The sequence below is a fragment of the Falco punctatus genome (assembly GCF_963210335.1).
Source record: "Falco punctatus genome assembly, contig: scaffold_125, whole genome shotgun sequence".
Lineage (NCBI taxonomy): Eukaryota > Metazoa > Chordata > Aves > Falconiformes > Falconidae > Falco > Falco punctatus.
In genome coordinates, this window is record NW_027660299.1 from 71551 (window position 1) to 93309 (window position 21759).

The following is a 21759-nucleotide window of genomic DNA, read 5'->3' on the forward strand; positions in this document are numbered from 1 at the left end:
AGAAGCAAAAGTAGAGACAGACAGGGCAACAGCCAAACAGGGCCAACAGCTGGAAGGGTCTGTGGGGATTTTAACTGAAAAGAAGTGCCAATTGTTCTGGGACATTCTCTCCAGCTGCAGTGACTGGAAGCCCAAGTTAACTTCCTCCCCAGTTTATTTTGTTGGTTAATCAAGAGCATTAAAAGAAAGCATCTCCTTGGACCTCAGGCTTTAGGAACGGATGGGCGGATGAGGGTCCTGGGGACATGTCCCTTTGGAGATCACCACAGGGTCCTTGCCTGTCCCGGGAGGCAGCGCTCGTGACCTTGAAGAGGAGGAAATCCCAACTATTGGGGGGGTAGAGATGGCCATTAAAAAACAACTCTGATGCAGAACGTATCACCCAAAGGCAGTACTTCCAAGCGACAGAGCCAACAGAGTAGCTGGGAAGGGAAGAGCGCCCTAGACCTAGGTGGGCAGCAACGCGCCGGCGACAGTTCCAAGACAAGGACCTCTGCCAAGAGAAGCGTGTGGTACCTGCAGCCCGCAGTCGATCTCCGTCACGTCAAGGAAGTAGTTGATGAGCGAAGCCTCCCCACTCAGCGCAATCTCGTAGGTCGGGCCTCCCTCCACACTGCACAGCGCCGTGACACGGGCAGCAATGTTTGTGCGGCCAACGAAGGTGAATGTGACGCGCTGGCTCTTGCCCGGCGGCAGCACGCCGTACAGTGGCAGGACATCAAAAACCTGGAGGCAGGGGAGGAGAGATGGAGATGTCGAGCGTGGAAATTGATGCAGTAGAGCAGCCGTGGCTTGGAGCAAAGTACAGATGTGGCTGGAGGGGCCTCTTCATCACAGGCGAGATCACCCTAATCTCATTCTGCATCCATTCCACTTACCGGTGGGAGAGACCCTGGGAAAAATCTTCTCCCATACTAATTAATGTATTAATACACTAAATTAATTTGGGATGTCTCCTGGCAGCAAGACATTCTCTCAGCTGAAGAACTTGCCTTTAAAAACACTTTTTACTGCCTTCAGAAAAACACAAGACTTGGAGATGAGAGCCCTTGGAGCTGGGGGTGGACTCCAGCCCAGCTCGTCTGACTCCTGACACTTTTCACTCTCTCTCCGACCCGCACACTGCTCTCGCAAAAGCTACTGCAAAAATTTCCTACCGAGCACCTGATGAGTAACAAGACGAATAACACCCTCCACAGGCGCTGCACAGGCAGGACCCTCGGTCAGCCCTACATGGCCGGTTGCTTCAGCAGCGCTGCGCAACGTGCTGGGAGGGATGCGAGGCCACTCCGTGAGCAGCACCGAGGGCCACCAGTGGCAGCGGGGGCTACGTAACTGCTTGCCACGCTGGGAGCCCAGCGGGGAAGTGAGACAGATGCCCACTTACCTCCTCCGGTCCCGAGGGGAGGGGCTCCACCTCCACAAACCGCATCCTTTCCTGGGTCCTCACTGGCCTCCGACTTTCCAGCTCCACAGCAGCGGACGGCAGCAGCTGGAAAACAAGCACCATGGGCTACAGGAGACAGCTGGCTGGGCTGAGGGGGATCACTGTGCTGCAGGCTCCACCGCCTCATCGAGCCAAGAGCAGCTAAGATGGGACACAGGCACACACCAAGTACGGGGACGCCTGTGCCATTAGCCGAGTGTGGGTCCAAGACCCGTGCAGATGAGACACGAGGTGCAGGTGGAGCCCGTGTCACACCGGCAGGCGGGCTCGGACCCACCGGCTTGCACGAGGAAGCGGGGTGCTCCCAGCACCCTGTCCTGGCAGGGACCTCGAGGGCACGTTGCACCCTCATGCCACCCCAGCTTTGCTCACTCCTGCCCAAGAAACGCACCAAACACCCCACCCCTGGACAGCTCAGGTTCTCCATGACAATAATAGGAATGCAGCTGCAAGCGAGAAGTGTCAAAAATGGGAAATAAGGACTTCAGAAGTCCTTGGCACAGCTGTCCCATTTCAGGTGGTGCTTAGCTTTCCCCTTGTGCACTCATCAGTGCTGGAGGGCTGAGGATCGCCATTTCTCTCGAATAACACCATCCTGAAAAAGGCAGCTGAGATGTTTTTCTGTCTTGCAGCAGCTGAGGGCTGGTGTTTAACCTCAGAGGTGCCATCCTTTAAACGGAACCTCGTCCCTGGGCTTCTGACCCCTATTTATAAGCAAGGGCTTTGTGATTGCTCTTGAAGTTTAAGAATACCTGCTGCTTCGGTAACATGAAGGAGGGCTTTGCGCTGGGGCTCTGACATGGGCAGGGTATGTACAGCACATCCTCAGACCTAACCAGAGGCTACATCTCTCCAAGGAGATAAAGCACTGGGGAGGGCTGAGCCTTCTCACATCTCAGTGCTCTTTCTGTTGTCTCCACATCTTCCAGCCTGCAAAGCTTTGCCAAGGGCATATTCCCAAAGACGCTAACCCACATCTTTCCCAGGCTTATGGTCTCCCACCTCCCCAGGAAGGCTACATGGGCATTGCCTTGATACAGTGACACAAGCAGAAGACAACGCTGCAACCCAGATGTATCCTTTGAAGCAATTTTGGATCCTACCTAGCCATATCCCCTTGAATTTCCCTGCTTTATCTGTGCATACATGGCAACAAAGCAGGGCACGAAAATGATTTCATGCTTCTATCTGAAAACATTCAGCCGCGCTATTCTTTATGCCTACCGGGTATCCTTTTTCCTGATTCAGAAAACACGTGCAGAGCTACAACATTAAAACCACTGATATTTAGATGTCAGCAGGTGCGACCCCCCTCCTTGAACTTAACACCAACTCCGGCACTTTCAGAACCTCCTGTGCTCTCCTATATCCTTTTTTATTGCCCCAGGAGCAGCCTCTGTCCCACGTGATGCAAAAGGCGCCATCAGCTCCCACTAGCACCGAGGCCAAGCTCCAAAGCACCGAGGCTCACCAGGAAGGTCAGCAGACCAAAGGCTGTTTTCCATACTAAGAGGAAAAGACAGCGACTTTGTCAAGTCTCCATTTATAAAAAGGCAGCTCTGTGGCCATCGCTGCAATACCAGGGCTCGGGCGAAGGCAGAGACGTGACAACGGGTGGCTCTAGCTGGGGCTGAGAAGGTGGCACATGGAGACCAGTACTGGGCAGGGCTTGACAGAGGAAGGGAACTGGAAGCCTCCACATCACGGTGCAGGTAAAACCCCTCCTTTCACAGTGCAAAAAAAACCCAACCAAAAAACCCCAACCTCACCATAGGTCAGGAGGACCTGAATGGGCTTCTCCAAACAACACTACCCTACTTGTCCCTCCCCATAAGCCCCGTGTCCAGCTGCTGGCCCTGCTGCCCAGCCCACTCTCAAGGCACATGGCAGCAGGGCAGCAAAAAAGGGACGCTGGCACCAGCACGGCTTTTTGGTGGCAAGCTGGGGGAGGCAACGCAAAACAGTGAGTGTACAAGAAAATCTACCTTTGCTTCCAGGGAGTCCTCTGCATCTGCTGGCTCTTGGGCAGGATCCCCCACTGCTCCCAGGGCTTCAGCTGGCTCCTCTATGCATCCATCAGTGACACTGCTCTCTGCAGATGCCGAGTGCTCCGAGCAGGCTCCCTCCTCCTTTGGTGGCTGGGGTTTGATGAAAGGTTTAGGTGCTGGAGGGCTGAACCTGGAAGAAACCGTAACTTCAATCATGAAGCTGCAGCAGGAGGGAGGAAGACCTGGAGAAGCAGTTCCTTGGCAGGACGTGGCCCCTGGGTGGGCACTGGTGCCGCCAGCCCAGGAATGGATCCGACCTGGCAGCTCCAGAACCAGGATGCAGCAGGTCAGTGCTGGGGGCTGCCCAGGGACAACGCCGGTCCAGCAGTGGCAACTGCTTGCAATGAGGAACTGCAGATATCAGAGGTGAACACCTTGCAGGGAGACAAAAGGACAAACTGCACAAAAAGGTGGGACTGAGACACAAAGGGGCAGATCTGGATGGTGATGAGCCAGCACAGACCCAGTGCCGCAAGGAGGTTTTCAGCTCTTCTAGGTATTCACCCTGAATTTTCCCCTGGGCGGTTACGCACAGCTGCGGGTCAGGACCAGCAGTGGCGATGGCAGGAGCAGGGACGGAGCCCGCCGCCTGCTGTGCCTGAACCCCGACGGAGCCGGCACGAGCCCAGCACGGGACACCTTCGCACACGCAAGGAACACGGGAAGACACGCCAAGCAGCTCCAGGCAGAGACTCACAATTAAACAGCCCATTGATCCCCGATGAGCACCAAAGCAGCCGCGATTAGTGCTTTGGGGAAGGAAACGCTGGTCATTTTTAATCAATCTATTCCAATCGCGACACCGAGATTCAGCTCCCTGCCGTGCCGCAGGTACTCCCTGGCTGCAAAACAGCAGCTCAAACCGCACCTCGCGCCAAAAAGGCTGCAGCTCTGCTGAAACGAGCTTCTAACCGGTGTGGCACGTCCTGATGCCATCATTACCTCCCCAGCATTTTCTAAACACAAACTGTTGGAGGACAAATTTGACAAACGGTTCAGCAAAGCAGTTCAACCGCTCATTTTGCAAACAGAGCCGAGTTTATCCTTTGAGCAACAGCAGCCAGTAAAAAGCGTATGGGTTAACGTTTTCAGAATTCCCAAATGACTCCAGCTATGGTCCCTGTATGAAATTGCAGCAGGTGCTCACAGTAGCTCTGCTTGGATTTCCAACGCCACGTGGAGGGATGCGCTCGGGACATGCCTACCTGCCGCTGTTCCTATTCGTAAACGTTCCCCCCGCAGTCAAACACGGCACATTTTTTACAGCTGGGAATTCAGTGCCTTGAACCACGGGCTTCAAACAAAGATTTGTCTTTAGTATCTAAGGCTGGTTTTCATTTCTGGATTACAGGCTCTGCTCTTCACAACCTGGAAGAGATCCCGCCTGACTTGCCCTCCCTACAGCGACATGCAAGAACACGGCTTCGCCCAGGTGAGCCCCTGACAGCCCTCCCTCCGCCTGCTGCTGGGACGCCACGGGGACCCCGAGCGACAGCTCGGCACCATCCGTGGGGAAGAACAAACCAGGGCTGGAGGGGATGAAGGCGCTCGCTCAGCCCTGCAGCGCATCGCCCACCTACGGTCCCACCCACGCAACCCCTGCTCCTCTCAGCCCAGGCACCCGGGTGCATGTTGGGGGGCCCTGACGGGCGACCAAACTGCCCGACACCTCCAGCGGCCGCTGACTTGGGCAGCTCCATAAGGATGAGATAAATCCAGCTCAGCTGGGACAGTGGTGCTTTTGGGCAGCCTGCAGCTGCACGCTACCTTTCCCTGGCGGCAGGGGAGATGCCCACAGTGTCGGGCCACCAAGAGGAGCACCTCAACACCCTCCAGCCACGCACCAGCCCACGCACCCGTTGGGCGCCTGGGTCCGGCCGTCATCGCGGCAGCTGTCCCAGAACCGCTCGCTACGATGCACATGGTGAGGAAATGAAACCGCAGCTCTTAGAGTGGCTCGTGATAAATAATGCGGCTTAGTAACAGCTCCCGAGGAGAGGGAAACCCCCAAGATGGAAAAGCCATAATCATTTATTAAGGTACCTCTAGTTCTACAGAATGGTTTGAGGCAACTTCACCAGACCGTGGTGCCTAGACAACAACAGTATTTTTCCCTCTAAAGTAGAAGCCCTCCGGGACCCAGTGCTGGGAGATGATGTGATTAGCAAGTCCTGCTGCAGAGAAGCGTGAAGCAGCACAGCCAGGGACTCTTTCCAGTGGGGGAAAGTCAAAAAGAACAACAATGAGCATCACATGAAAAGGAAGGGAGTGAGGAACCCGAGATGTCAACAGAAAGCTGACCCCAAGGACACGACATCTTCCTGGCACTGAAGGGGGTTGGTCCTGGGAAAGAAGGGCAAGATGATGAGATGTTCGGCATCAGCCCAGGCTTGAGGTAACCCTTTCTCAGAATCGGGACCTTCTGGGCAGCCTCCAGCACTTTCAGAGCAAGGCTGTGAACGCAGGGATGAAGGCAAGGAGCAGAGAGCGGCTCCTCCACCTGCAGAAGGCACCAGCCCCAAAGCAGAGGGGCCAAAGGGCTGCGGAAGTGCCTCCACCAGCACACTGGAGTGGAGATGAGGAGCCTCCTGACATAAGCAGGTCAGCCTGGGGCTGGAGGGGCTGACAGCAAGGTGTTAACCCCCCTGCGTCCATCTCACCCAACCTGACCACCCGTCAGATGAGACAAAATGGATCCAGGTATTAACAGGGGGGATTCAATGGCAGCACAGGCACACTGACAGCAGGGAGAGAAGAGTCCTTCCTGCTAGGGCCAGGACAGCCTTGTGCCACCCACCATCCAAACCGCTGAGACATTAGGAAAAAAAATCATCTCAGCCTGTCTCTTGGTTTCTGAGCCTCCTAAGGACACAGCTTCACACCACTCCCCACACCCACCTCCCAAAATAGAGGAGCCAGAAATCACACCGCTTCTGCAAACCGCACGTGAAGATTCAGGCAGGATGACGTGACCTTGCCAGCTCAGGCTGTGCGAGAGCCACCACCAGCAGGACAGACACCCCAGAACGGTGATCGGAAGGCCCGAGGTCCCTGCAGGTCCTGCCAGCACCAAGGACACGTGCCAGGAGCCACCACCCCTTTGCATTAAATGCAGGAGTTTTAACAGCGCTGAGGCTGCTGCCCTGGTGCGTGGCACCCACACGCCCAGCATCCTTGCCCAGGCCCCCAGGAACCACACGCTGGTGCATCCCTTAGGCACAGCCGAAGTACCGGGGGAAAACAAGCCCCCCAACAAAGCCCCAGCTCTGTCACAGGGCAAAGCACCAGAGACCATGCACCCCTGAGGCATCTAAACAGGCTTATGGACCCCGACGATGCACTTTGATTTGTCCTGCAGGCCAACAGACGCAGATTGAAAAGGGACTTTGGAACAAGCAAGACAGCTCAAGGGTGTTTGAAACTGAAAACAAAACAATGTGATACAGAAGTAAACTCAAAACCTGCCCAGTGCACCCTGTGGGAACACGCGGCTTGAGCTGGGCCACCTGGCCAGCAGCTGGGGAAGGTGGTGGTGATGGTCTGCCCTCGCCAAGAGCAAACTCGAAACTGCATTTTGTCCCAATGCCCTGATGCCTATTTCTTTGCTAGGATAAATTCCTCTGCTGAGCTAAGATTTGTGCATTTACTGAACCACCCGTTGACATTCAGACCAGGCAGCGCGGAGACAGAGAAGCAACATCATTGCAGTGAGATCCGACACCTCCAACTGTCACTGTGCGTGCCCTGGAAATGACTAACCGCACAGCAATGGCTGGACTGTGTTGCTGATATGATTGCTCAAAGTAGCAGCGGTGACTAAAGAGTAAGGAGGAAAAAATGGGTTGACCAATTAGAAGAAACAAAAAAAACAAACCCACTTTAATGGCATTTTAGGGTCTGTTCTTGAAGGCACCGCGCATGAAGGGCCACACCAGACTGGCCGTTACCTGGTAAGACCCCGCTGTGAACGGGCTACCCCAGTGTCCACAGCCTCTCCCCCAAGCCCTCCTCACCGCCATGGCTAATGCCAGTGCCCAGTCTCCTCTAAGCCAAATTCCAACTCCCTAAACAAAACTGTTTATTTATGATCTCTGTTATTTGCAATAGCAGCACTTCAATGCGCAGTGGTTAACTTTGCTCGGTTTCCCAGGGCATTATGGAAAAAACAGTTGCTACTGTCATTAAAACCGCCCAGACTAGGCTTCTGTACTACGCAGAGAGGCCACAGCGGGAGGAACTGCTAGAAATGTGTTTATAGATGTGCTGCAGCACCACTGCAAGAGTGCTCTTGGGCTTGGAAACCACTGACCAGGGCTGGATGCCCTGCCTCCCAAGGATGCTCAGACAAGCGCTCCCACCGACACCTGCAGCTGGACCTACAGCCCCAGCAGAACCTGCCGTTTTGGCGAAAAATGCTGAATCAACTGCACATCGCATTCACAAAACAGCTAACAGACAAAAACTCCCTTCTCCAGGGTGGTGTTTGCCTCAGGCCACCAGGGTCTGCGAGCACAGCTCTCCACAGCAGCTTTCCTTCCCGGGGAACCAGTACGGGGGCTACAGCAAAGCAGCAGCAAGGGACCGGGGCAGCAGCAGGTCCTTCTGGTGGCAGCGCCTATGTAGGCTCTTAGGATGAAATGACAACGTACAGGGTCGGCAGGGATGGAAAACCGGTGATGTTACCGTCCACGTGCCTAAGCGTGGCTTTGTAGCTCCAGAGGCACAGCAGGACTCCAGGGTATGGGCTAAGCAAAAAGCGTTAGTAGTGTCATACAGCCCCAGCTCAGCTGGAGAACATGGTCTCCCCCCCAGCGTCCAGCCGGCGGAGATCACCTTTTCCCTGAGCATCTAGCCTGACCACGGCTGGCAGGTGTTATTCCCACCAGGGAGAGCTGACAGCTGCTTGCCAGATCCCAGGCAAACGGCCTGGGTCTTCGCCAGGTACAGACAGGACACTAGGAAGAGGAGCTTCAAGGAGAGGGCAACGGTGCACATACCTCAGCTGGCTCACGTGGCCGCCCGTCAGGAACGACCAGTGGTACCGGACGAGAAGCGGGCTGCAGTTGGTCATCTCAATGTAACGCTCCACCTCAGTGTCATTCAAGATGCACCCAAAGTCCACGGCCATAGTCTGGAACTGGAGATTGGGGAAGAAGACTTCTCCCCGAACAGTGACCTGCTCCTCGCGAGGATGCTCGAGCAGCTGTATCTTCAGAGCCTTCTCTGCCACCCAGCTATTCAGATGCTCCTCGTGAGCAGGGTTAAATCCGATGGAGAAATGACGTTCCTCCCCTACCTCCAGCTTCATTGGCTGCAAGGAGATTAAAAAGATCAAACACCAGCGTAATGAAGTCCAAGGCTGGATAGCATGGAACATGTCAATGTCTTAAAGCATGACCTCAGCGTGGGCTTCTCAGCCCACCCTGCACGTTCTTTACAGCGAGTGCCTGACTGCAAGCACCACGCTCTCGTCAGACTATTGCAGGCTCACGTTTCTGTGCTTTGCATCGATACCAGGGGGAAATAAATATTGTCCTACTGAATTCTGGACCCACAGAGGCTCTGTGCTAAACACACAGACGAACCAGCACTCCGGCAAGCCAGGGCTGCTGCCCTGACTCCAGAGAAACTCCTTTATCCTCACAGCACAAGTGCACCGGCACGGCAGCCTCAGCCTCGCAGGGGCCAGTCACCGGCACGGCACAGGAACGGTGCCCGCACCTCCACCAGCACGTGTCCAGCACAGCCCACGTCCAGCACCTTCCACCACCGACAGGGCAGGTGCCAGGCGACAGCGGGAGGAGCATCCTCAGCCTTCCCGAAGGCAGAGCTGCCCTCACAGAGAGCAAGCTGCTCTTGAGGTTGGCTGAGGACGGCTGCTGCAAGTCCCAGGAGATACCTTTACTCCATGGCTTGCCCAGCCCTAGGTGCCTGCTCCCTTCTCCTCATGGCTTTGAGCCACGAAGTATCTTCCCAACTCGGGTATTTTTGTTTCTTCCAGCAGCTCGCTTCAGATCTGATTGAGTTGGGGCCAGGCTACTGCTGACTCTGCAGAAGACACTGCCAGAGGACTTCCCAACAGGAACGCACCGCCACATCCCTCCTCCTCAAAGCCCACCGCGGGAAGGTCCTGCTCACCTGGACATCTGCAGGGAGGGGCTGCTGGGCCGCATCACAGACTCTGAAGGGTTGATCTAAGGCCAGGACGACGCTCAGCGGCAGGGAGGACATGTTTTTTAAAGAAAGGGGCTTATGCTGTAGGCTGAGGACGTCACTGGGTAGCTACAGAAAGAGGAGACAAGAAAAAAACAACCTGAAGTGGCCACGTACCTCCCTTCCCTTCCGACGCATTTCAGAGTTTTCAACCCCAAAATTGCACACATCTCTTAGTCACTGTCTGTATTAGTTTCTACCCTTCTACAAGGTTTTTCTTTCAGAACGTCAGGTGCTTTTCACGTTTAGAAACCACAGCATCCCCCAGGGGGCAGGGAAACAGTCTCACATACAGACGAGGGAACAGCACCTTGAGAGGAGGCAGCTGCTTGACCAAGGTCAAAAGCAGAAAGTGAACCCAGAGCGCTTGTCTCCAGTTTACCCTCTCTTGGGCAGAATGGCACAAGACGATTTTCACCCCCAGTCATTTCCTACAGCCTTAGTGGCTCCAGGAGCCTCACAAAAGCAGGGATGCTAGTCAGAAGAGAAAAGCAAGCAGGATTTGGCCTGGAGCAGAGAGCCTGCAGTAGCCTAAGGTTAGCTTGGAACATTTACACGCACAAACAGCCAGCTAGAAACCTCAACGGTCTGGTTGCAACGTGTGTCCTGCTGTCCCTGCTCCAGTGACAAAGTGTCTGTAGCCTCACAGTTAAGCTCAGCCTAAGCTATTTCTTTCTGTTTATGCATCGCTCTGGCCTTCCTGCAGGGTTCACATCAACTAGGCAGCGGTTGGGAAACTAGTTCTGGCTGTATCGATATCCAACAGCTGCAGCGTCATAGCACTCGATAAACTAGAGCACAGGGCATCAAGCAGAACACAGGCAGACATCAGGAACAGCTGAAAAGCTTCTCATTAAGTGTGAACCACCCGCTCACAGGATTTTGTGCTTCTCTGGAAGCCTGGGAACCAGAGGAGAGGCCTGAAAATACAGAAACTAAATAATGAACCATCTTCTCTGTTTCAGACACCGCGTGGGAGAGGGAAAGATGATGGAGGAGTCAGGACCCAGAGACTAAAGGGCTCCTGTTTTGCATCGGTGTTGTCATCACTACAGCTGAGGGATGACTGCAGGTCCTTTGAAGGAGGTGAGGCTGAGGGAAACGCAAAGAGCCAGCATCCATGCCAAGAGCAGGGAAGGCAGAGAGACAAAAGATGACAGTTTTCCTTCACCAGCCTGAGGAATTGGCAGGAAGCTCCATTCTTCTCAGCTTCCCTGCAGGATCGGTGTTCAGACATCCCCATGCCTTGGAGGAGCCTCAAAAACCTCCCTTCATCTTGACTACACAAATGCGTGTCTCTCTGCAAGTGGCTACGATCCCCCCTCAGCGCAGCAGCTGCAATCTCAGCGTTACTTCGCTGAAGTCAGAAAACCATCTCATCGCTAAGAACATCCTCACTTACTTCACAAAGCACCTCAGGAAGGGCGAGGAGGGGTTTAGCATCGCTCAGCTGCAGCGATCGGCTCTCCCCCCGGCAGCCCCAGCGCACAAGGCGGCTGTGCAACGGCCACGCTGCGCTCGCGGGTCCCACTGCCTCACCTGTGCCCTTGGCGCAGCAGCTCCATCCTGCCTCCACCTCGAGAAGGGCAGAGCTGTGACTGTCCCCGACCCCAGGGCAGCGAAATCACCATCTCGGCGGTAGAACCATCTCGTGGTAACGGCCAAAGCTTGCTCTGGCTCGAATCGATAGCCGAAGCCCCGTGGACTTGGGGAAGCGGTTTAACCGTCCCCATCCCCCCCATGTTTAACAGGCACGCACACCCTGCAGTCTTTCGGCCATCAGCCACGCTCTTCAATGCCAGGATGCAATCCTGAGACTTACCTTCTCCACCCGGAATGCGATTTCTCTGGTAGACACTTGCAGAACGGGATCAACGAACTCACACGTGATGTCCATCTGCATTATCTGTGCCTTCCCCGCCTTGCTCCCCACCACGGCGTGACACAGCAGCCGCTCCTTCACCACCTGCATGCAAGAGTCACGCGTCACCCAAGCAGGTGCTGGCAGGGCATCCACAAAACACGCTGCAGTTGCTAGCCACCCAACCACGGACCCTATTCCTGCCGCAACTTACAGCCACTGCCCTCCTCAATAGCCCCCTCCTCTTGTTATGCTGCATCCTGTTTATGAGGGCACTCAGCTAGCTGAGCGATCAAGCCTTCTGCAAGCTGCCACTGAGGCAACCCTTGCAAGCACCTTTCAGATCATTAGGAACAGCAGGAGCTTCCTGAAGATTCATTCCACATTTGCTTAAACACCTGGGCCCAGCGGTCCCAGAGCCAAGGAACGTACACCAGGGTTAGCTGGCAGCTCCTCTGCAGAGTGGGATTTCCCCTGGCCTGGAAAGAAGGGCCCGGGGGGGAGAACACCCCGTGACCCTGCTGAGCTGCCACCCAAGGGTGCTGCCAGACCCGGCTGCCCTTGGGACACCAAGGCTGGCTGAGAGTCTGGGGTGAGCTGGTATGGAAATACCGACAACAAGTCAAGCTGTCAATTATAACGGTCCCTGGGAACACTTTCCCACGTGGATGAACGTCACTCTGACCATCAGGGCTGGCACGCACTGTTTTTCTCCTCCAGGACTCAGCGCTAGACAAGCCTCTGCCCATGTTTGTCTGCAGAGGAAAAATGATGCTGCTCTCGGACTCTCCCTCTCTTCACAGGTTTAGTGCTTGGGTTTTTTTAACTCACTCTTCACCACATCTATGACCTCACATGTTTTCATTTATTTACAGCCTCTGCTCCTAGCCTAAGTGTAACTTATTTTCTCCGCCCTTCCTTTCTGCCTCAGCACATGACACCCTGTAACCTGCCCTCTGCTTCTGAAGCAGCAACATTCTCTTCAGCCAGCATTTTGGTACCAGCGAGCTGGGTTTATGGTGACTATGGAAACACTGATGGTGGCCAGCAAGGAAAGCAGCCGGTGCTGCCATGGTAACTTGTGGCATTAAAACAGTTTCTGGAAAGCGCTTGCTCCTTATCCCAAGGCAAATGTCAAAGGGTCGGAAGAAGCCCCAGCGGAGGTGACCTGGTGGGGAGGGCGCAGCCCTCATGGGGCAACTCACCTGGGGAGTACTGGAGGAGCCTTCCAGCACCATCTCCACAGTCTTGCCCGGCATCAGCTCTGTCCTCAGTGGTTGAAGCTTAAACACAGGGCAGGCAGGTTTGGGGCTCTGGAAGGAATCTGTGCCCTTGGTGTTACTGATGGCATGGAGACGGTCACGATGGCTGAACATGGGGAAGCCTTCTGTTGACCAACACAGCTGGTGGGTGCGTCGTCCTCTGTTTGTCACCTTGAAATGGTAACAGCAGCGATCAAAGCTAGAAGAAGAGATGGAAAACGTTATGGGGGCTGCTATTTCCCAGTGGTCACCCAGCTTCAGCACCCCAATGGCGTTATCTGACCGCACGCTCAGCAATAAAACCACCTCTGAAAAGGCTGACCTAGCTCGAAGCTTCAGCCAAAGCCAGACCCCGGCTGGCCCTAAGTTCAGCAGCCAGCAGCTGGTCAGTTTGTGTACAGCAAGGAAAAGCTTCGCAAAGATCCGTCACCTCAGGTACTCGTGAGCAGAGCATCACCCTTTGGTGCTCAGCACTCAGAGGGTTTTCCCAAGGTGCGTCCTGCAGGTCTCCCTGCACCAGGCACGAAGCTGGTCTGACCTGGCTGCAGGTGGGTGGACGAGCAGCTCTGCTGCCATTTCACCTGCTCCTGGGGAGCTGCTGCCTCAGGTGGCTTCCTCTGAAGATGCTACTGGGGAGCTGGCAGGGTGCAGAGACTCATCTGGAGATCTGGGCACCAGTTATCCCACCGCCGGGGCCCATCTTACCCCCCCCCTCACTCCCCCATCTCTTAGGGAGCATCCAGCTCTCCCTGCCCCCAACGCATCAGCTGAACAGGGCAGCTGGTTTTGTGTCTTAGGAAGGTAAATGCACTGTGAGAACGCAGGATCAGCATAAGCTTCCCCCAAGACAAACACAGCAACAAGACCCGGTCTACCAGCTGAGGGAATGGAGTGACAACAAGAGATTGATCACTACAGCTAGATATAAACCGAAACGAATATTCAATGGAAATTGGTTCCATTATGTAAAGAAGCACTAACTGCAGGCCAGCGTGGAATAATTATTCTACCCTCTATAAATCTGAGCACCACCAGGAACAGAATTGTTCCTACAACAATTATTGGGTTTTTGAAAGGTACAGAACACGTGGCTTGCAAAATGCACGTCTGCCACAAGCAGCTAAACACCAACACAGAAGTGACAGATTAGAACAAACGAGTCTTTGAAACACACTTTACAAATGATGTGTACAAGGCTTAGTATGAACCGGTTTTCTGTTGTGGACAGCGGCAGATGAAGGCTGGGGGAAGCTCTGGGTAGGTGCCTGATTTGTGGCTCTGGGAAAGCCCACCTCATCTGGGATGTCACCTGGGTCCCCCCAGCTCACCTGGTGGCAGCTCTGCACCCGCTGCCAACGGCGGCTCCCAACTAGCTTGCGGGCAAAGACACGAAGGGGGGCAGAGGACAATGACACCAATCCCACCCACGCTCTCCCCTCCACTGTGCAGCCCATCTGTGGCTGCACAGAGCACAGGGCACGCTGGCCAAGTGCCCATCTCCCTGTAACGTCCCTGCTTACCTGGGGGGCTTGTGGGTGCATATTTAACACACCCCAACGCCCCACCCCACCCCACTAATCTAGCCTAAATGCTTAAGGCAGCATCAACCTCCTCTTTCTAGCCCAAAATTTAGGTATCGGAGCACTGTGGAGCCTCTTTGCAGCCAGCAAAAGGAACAGGCACTTGGAGAAGAGTATTATTCTCGTCCCAAGAGGACTCCGACAGCAACAGCGCTTTGAAAAGGCTTATTTTTTCTCCCATTTATAAGAATGTAGCCAGTTTCAGACACACGCACTAGGATCCGTGAATGCCCCCTTCCGAGCTAAGCTCTTTCAGGTAGCACATGCAATTTATCCCACCCAACCTCAGCCAACTTCTCCTCTTCTCCCGCTCAGAGCTGCTCCTGCAGGCACCCTCGCTCGCTTCTGCCTCGGGCTGCCGCCGCCGCAGTGCTGGCAGACCGCAAGGAACGCGGGCAGGGGAAACGAGGGAAGAGCGAGCGCCTCTAATAAAGAGCGGCCCAGCAGGGGAACCGGGGAAGACGAGCAGACTGATGGATGATACAGGGCAAAGAAACTCTGCAGCTCCTCCAGGACTCCCAGGCAGAAGGGAAATAAACCAGCACCATTAATTCAGTCGAGGAGTTGCTAACAAGCTACCACCAAGGTTTTCCACTCTTGCGAGAGAATAGTCCATAGCGAGTGGAAAGGTAAGCAACGTTATTGCAAACAGAAATATGTTTATACTTGTAATGTAGCATTTTCCAGCAGGAGGTTTCTAGGACCTGCTGTTTTCCTCCAGCTCATTCTTTGATAAAGTACAGAAATAAATATATTCCAACTAAAAACAAATCGGGGACAATCTAGCAACTGGTTTCCATTTTGGTCGTTTCTGAGGGTATCTAACAACTTTCAAACGGCCATAGAACACTCCTAAAGGAGTTCCTGTGGCTTCGGTGAAGCAGAGCCAGGACCTCGAGCACTGAAGAACAACTAGCCTGAAGGACTACAGCAAAACTCCTTGCCGAGCCCACGTGGGAAGCGGGAGCCGAGAGATCCCTACCTGAAGTGGAGGCCCAAGTTGAGCTCTGGAGCAATGGGTTTGTCGGTGACAATCGTTGTGCCCGTGCCAACAGCCTGGACAGGGATGACGTAGGTGTGGCTGTTCTCTATGGACACCTTCACCTCATCCTCAAATCTCTCGGTGTCGTCCAAGTTTGCTATGATGGCCACAGACACCTCGCTCTCGGGGGGGATCACTCCTTTACTGGGTTCAATCCTCCAGCGCGAGCGTTTGCCAGCCTGTAAGATGAGCCAAACAGTAACTTAGGATGGAAACCATGGACCCTGGTCTCCTGCGGGATGCAGAAAAAGGATTAAAGACATGAGGGTAAAAACCATGAAGGCTTCCTTTCCCCAACTCGGAGCTACAGTGCCTGGAAACAGCACCCGTGCAGGAGCTCATACAACCTCTATTTTACCCTCCCTTAACAGACCCACTTTGTTAACCCAGCTTTGTCTGACCCAAGGGATGCTCACCCTCAGGAGAATGCTATTGTCCCTCCAGCCTCCCTCTTGGAGGGCACACCCAGGGAAGCCACTTGATATCTCCTGGCTTCCCGACAACGGTGGCCGGCTCTGCCGTAAAGGCTCCAGGCCAGAGGAAGCCAGGACTGCTCCAGTCCCCCCGCAGCAGCCACACGGCTGGGGGATACTGCTGAGACCCCAAAGAATAACTTTGCAAAAGCGGTTGATAAAACCCCAAAGTCTTCTTTCCCAAGAGTCAGGCTTCTCAACAGCCCCTCAAGGGCTGCAGCCCTCTGTTCCCACGGATCATCACCTGCAGTGAGGTGCCCCAAGGCCCTCTGCTTTGGCAAAGTCAGCTCTAAGTGTTTATAGCAGGGCAGCGAAACAAGAAGCAGAAAGAAAACCACAAGACATGTGCCCTGTGGGCACGGCCTGGGCTTCCCAAGCACTCTTTTCCTCTGGTTCCTCACGGGCCTCCCTCTACGGATGGGGCAACAGAGGTGCTGGACCCCTCCAGCCCACCTAAAGCCACATTCACAAGGAGCAAGCTCGCAGAAGAGAAATGCACGCAGTGCTCCCGGGCCAGCAGGAAATGCACTGGGATGCAGACACGTGGCTTTCAAGTGTCCGTCACAGCATCAGTGCTACATGCATCACAGTTCAGCGCTGTGTTTGGGATGGCAGGCACCACTCATCCAAAACTCTACAGTACTGTCGAGAAGAGGGTTACTTTCCTTTTCTTTTTCTTTTTTTTTTCCCTTTAAATAGAAAACAACGGTGTGCTCAGAGGCCTGACATGATAAAAGCAAGTGCTCGATCCAGGTGAAGTTAGCTCAAGTTTCCGTCCGTCAGGCTGGCAGCTCTGAGCTCTAACAGGACACCAGCCAGCCCAAGGGAGAAGAGCAGCAGAAAACCAAGCAGCACTTTGAAGTCACAGAAACATTTAAAATAACACCCCAAAATGACCTCTGCTGACAAGGTGAAGGCTAGCTGGAGGCCAGGGAAGCGATAACTTGCTGAGCATTCAGGGTCCCAGCAGCAAGCGTAGGTGCTCCAGCTACGCTAACTCCTTAGGCTGGCTGTGCCCTCCATGTAGAGCAGGTCAGGGCTGCATGCCTGCATCCCGTAACAGAGCGTGCCAAAGGCATCAAAACGATTCCGGGCACCAGCAACATTTATACACTCAGCTCCATTTCATTTGTCCTCTAGGGCTTCAAAAAAAGAGTCTTGAAAAAAATTTTTAAAAAAGCAAGATGAGACTGGGATGGAGGCAGGTGGCTGCCACGGGGTAAACACTGGGGCCTCACTGACCACGGAGGATTCCCACCAACCCTCCCCTGTGGTCCCTGCAGCTGGTCGCTGGCCTCGGAGGCATCGGCTGCGCTGCCGCCAGCCAAGGGCTACCCAGCCAGCTCATTCACACCGAGCCAGTGGGCGTCAGGTTTTCACTGACGTTAATGTACAACTTCTCCTCCGATTCACGCTGACACAGGGTAGCTTGCTTGAAAAGGAGACCCGATAGCGCTGCTCCAGAGGTGAATCTGCAAGTCTGCTATCTGACAAAGCTCATTTATCACAGCTTGGCAACAAGCCGGGCAGGAAATTGTACCCAAGGAACTATTACTGAGGAATAATGACAGGCTGTCTCGATGGAGCCAGACTCGCAGTGTCCCGGGGTGACCCAGCGCAGACCCACCGTGCCCTGCCAGGCCAACAGCCCACTCCGGAGGAGCACGATTTGCATCGCGTCCTCATCCTTTCCGTTAGCATCTGGTGTGGGTCCCAGGGGCAGCACAGCGCACCACTGAACAGGAGACCTGCCAGGACCAAAAGGCTCTGCCGGACCAGCTCCGCTCAGGTTTTTAGGTCAGCTTCTGCCTACACCGGTCCAGGCTGTGTCCCAGAGACAAGAAATCCCTTGGGAACACGCTAAAAGCATCCATCCCCCTGCTCTGAAGGCCAAAATCTAACTTCTGACAAGATCCCTGCTCCTCGCTTAGGCTTGAATGCTCCAGAACACGATGCAATAGCTGCACGTGCTGGGCAGACAAAGACAGCGGCTATTTCTGTCCCTGCAGGAGCTTGTACCACTGGACGCCAGAGTCAGAGCGCCAGGCAAGGGCTGGCATCAACCGCTTCGAGAAGCTCAGCGCTGAGATCGTTAGCTTCTCCTGGGACAGATTTCATTGGGAATAAGAGCTGCCAACGTTTGCTTCTAGCGGGCATCAGCGCGCATCAGAGACGGACGGCTGGATGGCTGCCCCAAGGGATGGCTGAGGAGCCACCAAGCTGCCCTCTGCAAGTTACTTTGAGCCCGTTAAGTGAAGTCATCTCGTCATTCCGGCCTTGCACGAGTGAAAGAAGCAGCAGAACTCAACATGAAAAGTGCAGCTGTACTTTACCAAGCCATAGCTCTGGCGAGAGAGTGCTCACACCTCGTCAGGCGGATCCACCGACCCCGGTGGGGGTCACGCACGAAGGGGAAATAACCCCCCGCCACATCAGCTGCGCACGGAGCCTTGTCCCAGGGGCTTTAGCTGTCCTAAGGGGCGGGAGCCTGTGCTCTTCATAGCAGAGTGACTCCTCACCCGCACAAACGGCCAGTGGCAGAAAGAGCCCAGAAGCACCCTAAGGCCCACAGGGTGGGGATCAGAGCACAAGGCTGGCCGGATGCTCCCACCAGCCACCAGCCTCCTCCTGGCACCTCGGCACCAGCATCTCCTCGGCAAAATCAGGGGGACCGCTTTGGTTGAGCCTCTGCCCCAGAGCACCAGCAAGGAGATGTTTTGTGAAATCGAGGCAGAGCCTCTAAAGCCAGTGAAAAAAAAAAAAAAAAAAGAAGAAAAAAAAAAGAATTAAAGTGTGGCACTCACTGCCACCAACAACGGAGCCCAATTTGTCACACTTGCTTCAGCTAACAGCAGCTGCTGAGTGAGCCAACGAAGCTTGTCTCCATTTGTGTCCCCTGGCCATTGCTCAGCCCTCCAGGTCCCATCTGCCCTCCCCGCTGGGCTGGGGAGACCAGTGCCACCACTCTGCACATTGGGGCTCTCCAGCCAGGACACGGACACGGCTTGGCCAGCTGCTGCCAAGCACAGGATTGAACAACCAAAATCCTCCTGCTTTTCCCTCGGGAAGAGAGCTCAGCTGAGTCACTCTGGCCTGTAGCAGCGTAACTGCTTTGAAGACTTCTACCCTTCTTGAACCCTGTTGGCCAGCGGGTGCAGCACAACGTGACAAGTTCCCTTTTCCTAGATGAGCAGAGTAACAATTTCTTCCATTACTGAAACACAGCAATTTTGAAAGACCATGAACCCATAGAAGATACCGGATGCCATAAAATCCAAACTCTTCCCTAAGGCCAGGTTTCAGGCACCTTTTCCAAGGTCTCCTCCAAACCTTTGCTCCCCCTTTTAAGGCCCACGTGCCCTGGACCTAAGCCTGAGTGACACTGGGAGGGACACAGCCTTCTACCTTCCTTGGCTTTTGGTACAACCCCTCACCAGCATGAGATTGGATGCTCCTGGCCACGAGCCATGTTCATGACTGATGCTGTGTGTTTCCAGGCCCTGTCAGCTACAACAAAGGGCTCCGGCAAAACCAAACTGGGTGGAAATGCACAAACTGGTACTGCTGTATAAGCAAAACACAGCCTTTAAACCCAAACCAAGGGTTTCATTCTAAAGGTGAGCTTTTGGAGCACCATGAGGCTCTGGTGGGACAGCTCAGGAAAGAGTTAAGCCTATCCATCTTCAAAACTTCTGCTCACCTTGGAAGAGGCCACATATGCAGGGCTAGTGCTGCCCGTACCCTGGAAAGTTAATTTAACCCTGATTTCTAAACAGCACTGCAGATATCATGAGAAGGGCGCAGCACTGTCTGCCTCTGTCTCACTATGAGCAAACACTGACAGGCTGGCTAATTATTCAGCTGCTTTGGGGGCGGGGGGAGTGATATACAGTAGATTTGAAAACCACCCTCTTGCTGATTGAAGTCTGCTCCGACTTCAGCGAGAGTAGCAGGGGAGAACTGCAGACAATGCTGATGTGCTCTTCAAAGCCTTCACTGCCCGCAACCTGCACGATTTGCTCAGAGAGCAACAGAATCGCCCGTCAGCCAGACCCAGAAACAGAGTCACTAAAGCAGCATCGGCACCGTTTGGAAGTTTATCTCCGTGTTTTGCGGTCTTTCCATATGGCCATTGCATTAATAAAAGCAATGTCATCAAAAGCTTGAGGGAATAAGCAATGAAATTAGTAAATGAAACAAATCCTGCACTACAGGGGAGCAGAGAGTATGGGAACTGTGTGTTCTGCCCTTGCTTACACCGCACCTGACCAACAGCCTTTATACGCTGCCTGAAAAATCCATGGAGTTATCCACAGCGAATACCAGTGACAAGATAACCAGGTACAGCTTTTTTTTAAAAAAAACAAAACCAACCAACCAAATCTTGGTCTAAGTTGAATGTGGCAGCAGCTCATCCCTGGGAACGCAGAAGGGGATCTGCACTGAGCCACCAGGCACCCTCCTGAAGACAACCCAGCTGGCTGTACAAGCACTGCTGGAAAACAGGCAGCAGTGAGCTTCACCTGGAGCACAGGGCTCTGGATCAGGGAGCTCAGGGCTCAGGCTGAAGGAGACAGGACCCCGCATTACGACTGTCATGAGACGAGGAAACCCCAAGGAAGGTTTTCTCTCTCCTCCTTGTTACAAGGCACTGGGAAACCATTTGCCACCCTGCGGTAGCACATAACAGACCCAGCACGGGGGTTATGCAGGCAGAAGAAAGCTGCCACTGATTAAGAAAAATTACACCCTAGGCCTGTCTTTTCTTTCCTGATCACAGAGACGTGATACGCAGCTGCCTTCTGTGATGCCAAGAGATGACAACCTTAGCAGTCACACAAAAGATCCCTGAGAAGACAGCATGACAAAGAACAAGTAGGAAATGATCTAAGAACGATGCTTTTCCCTTTCTGCAGGGAGAGCAAACACTTCCATCAGGCCATAACAAGCCTTTGGCACTTGTCAATACGGCAAAAATCAGACACTTCAGAAGGCAGGAAAAGAAAATGACAGCGGAGCAAGGAGGAGAAACAGCCGCTTTTGTCAGCAGGTTACATCAACCCCCAGCTAAGCTGCAACAGCTCCTTCATGTTGACCCATTGCTCCAGTCATTTTTACCCAAGACAGACACAAATCCCCCCCTCGCTGGATCCAGAGGATTCCCTAACAGGCTGGGCTGCCTGGCAGCTGGGAAAGCAATCTGACAGGGAAAAGCACACCCGACAGACACAGGATTCACTGGGTGAGCACAGGACGACACACTGGTCCCAAGGGTCGCAGATCTGCAGACACCCTGGCAAGCAGGGATAAGCCAACCGAGGATGCAGGTATGCAGTCCCTACACCCCTCTTCCCACCCAAAAAGCCCCATCTCAACACACAGATTTGGCGGGTTTTTATTTATTTTCTTCTGGTGGCAGAGATGCTCCCTGCTGCTCCCTGCAACTGAGAACAGAACAGACACAACTCACCCAGCAGAGAGGAGAGGGGTACAGGGAAGCTGGTGCCTGAGGGGTACTGCAAGTAATTCCTGAAGTCACTATCCCAAAGTGAAGTTCACCACAAATCATCCTGGCTTGCTCAGGTAATGATCTTGTCTCCCCCAAAGCGAGCAGCAAGCTTGCCTTAACAGGAAGAGCAATTTTCACTCGACGGTTAAGAGTACCATCGAGGTGGCAGCACGGCCATCTGCATTACAGCATTTTCCTTTTCTGTTTCAAATAAGACACCAGCCTTTCGTTTGCCCTGTTGCTGCCCCTTCAGTTAACCTCATTCAGTTTGTCAAGCTGCCCATCAGTCTGCATAACATTCCCGATGCAACGCTCCTGTGAAAA

The 21759-nt window shown here is 54.0% G+C and overlaps 1 protein-coding gene across 1 annotated transcript in view; it reads right to left on the minus strand.

The window, feature by feature from the left end:
• LOC308057241 (hydrocephalus-inducing protein homolog) overlaps positions 1 to 21759 on the minus strand; it is a 100210-nt gene that overhangs the window by 32519 nt on the left and 45932 nt on the right. Inside the window, exons 18-25 of the mRNA XM_080411361.1 lie at positions 15394 to 15632; positions 12775 to 13030; positions 11531 to 11674; positions 9634 to 9777; positions 8372 to 8806; positions 3433 to 3846; positions 1388 to 1492; positions 517 to 726 (exon numbers count right to left, since the gene is read on the minus strand). Coding sequence (XP_080267487.1) covers positions 517 to 726; positions 1388 to 1492; positions 3433 to 3846; positions 8372 to 8806; positions 9634 to 9777; positions 11531 to 11674; positions 12775 to 13030; positions 15394 to 15632 — 1947 coding nt within the window. The remainder of the gene's footprint in view (positions 1 to 516; positions 727 to 1387; positions 1493 to 3432; positions 3847 to 8371; positions 8807 to 9633; positions 9778 to 11530; positions 11675 to 12774; positions 13031 to 15393; positions 15633 to 21759) is intronic.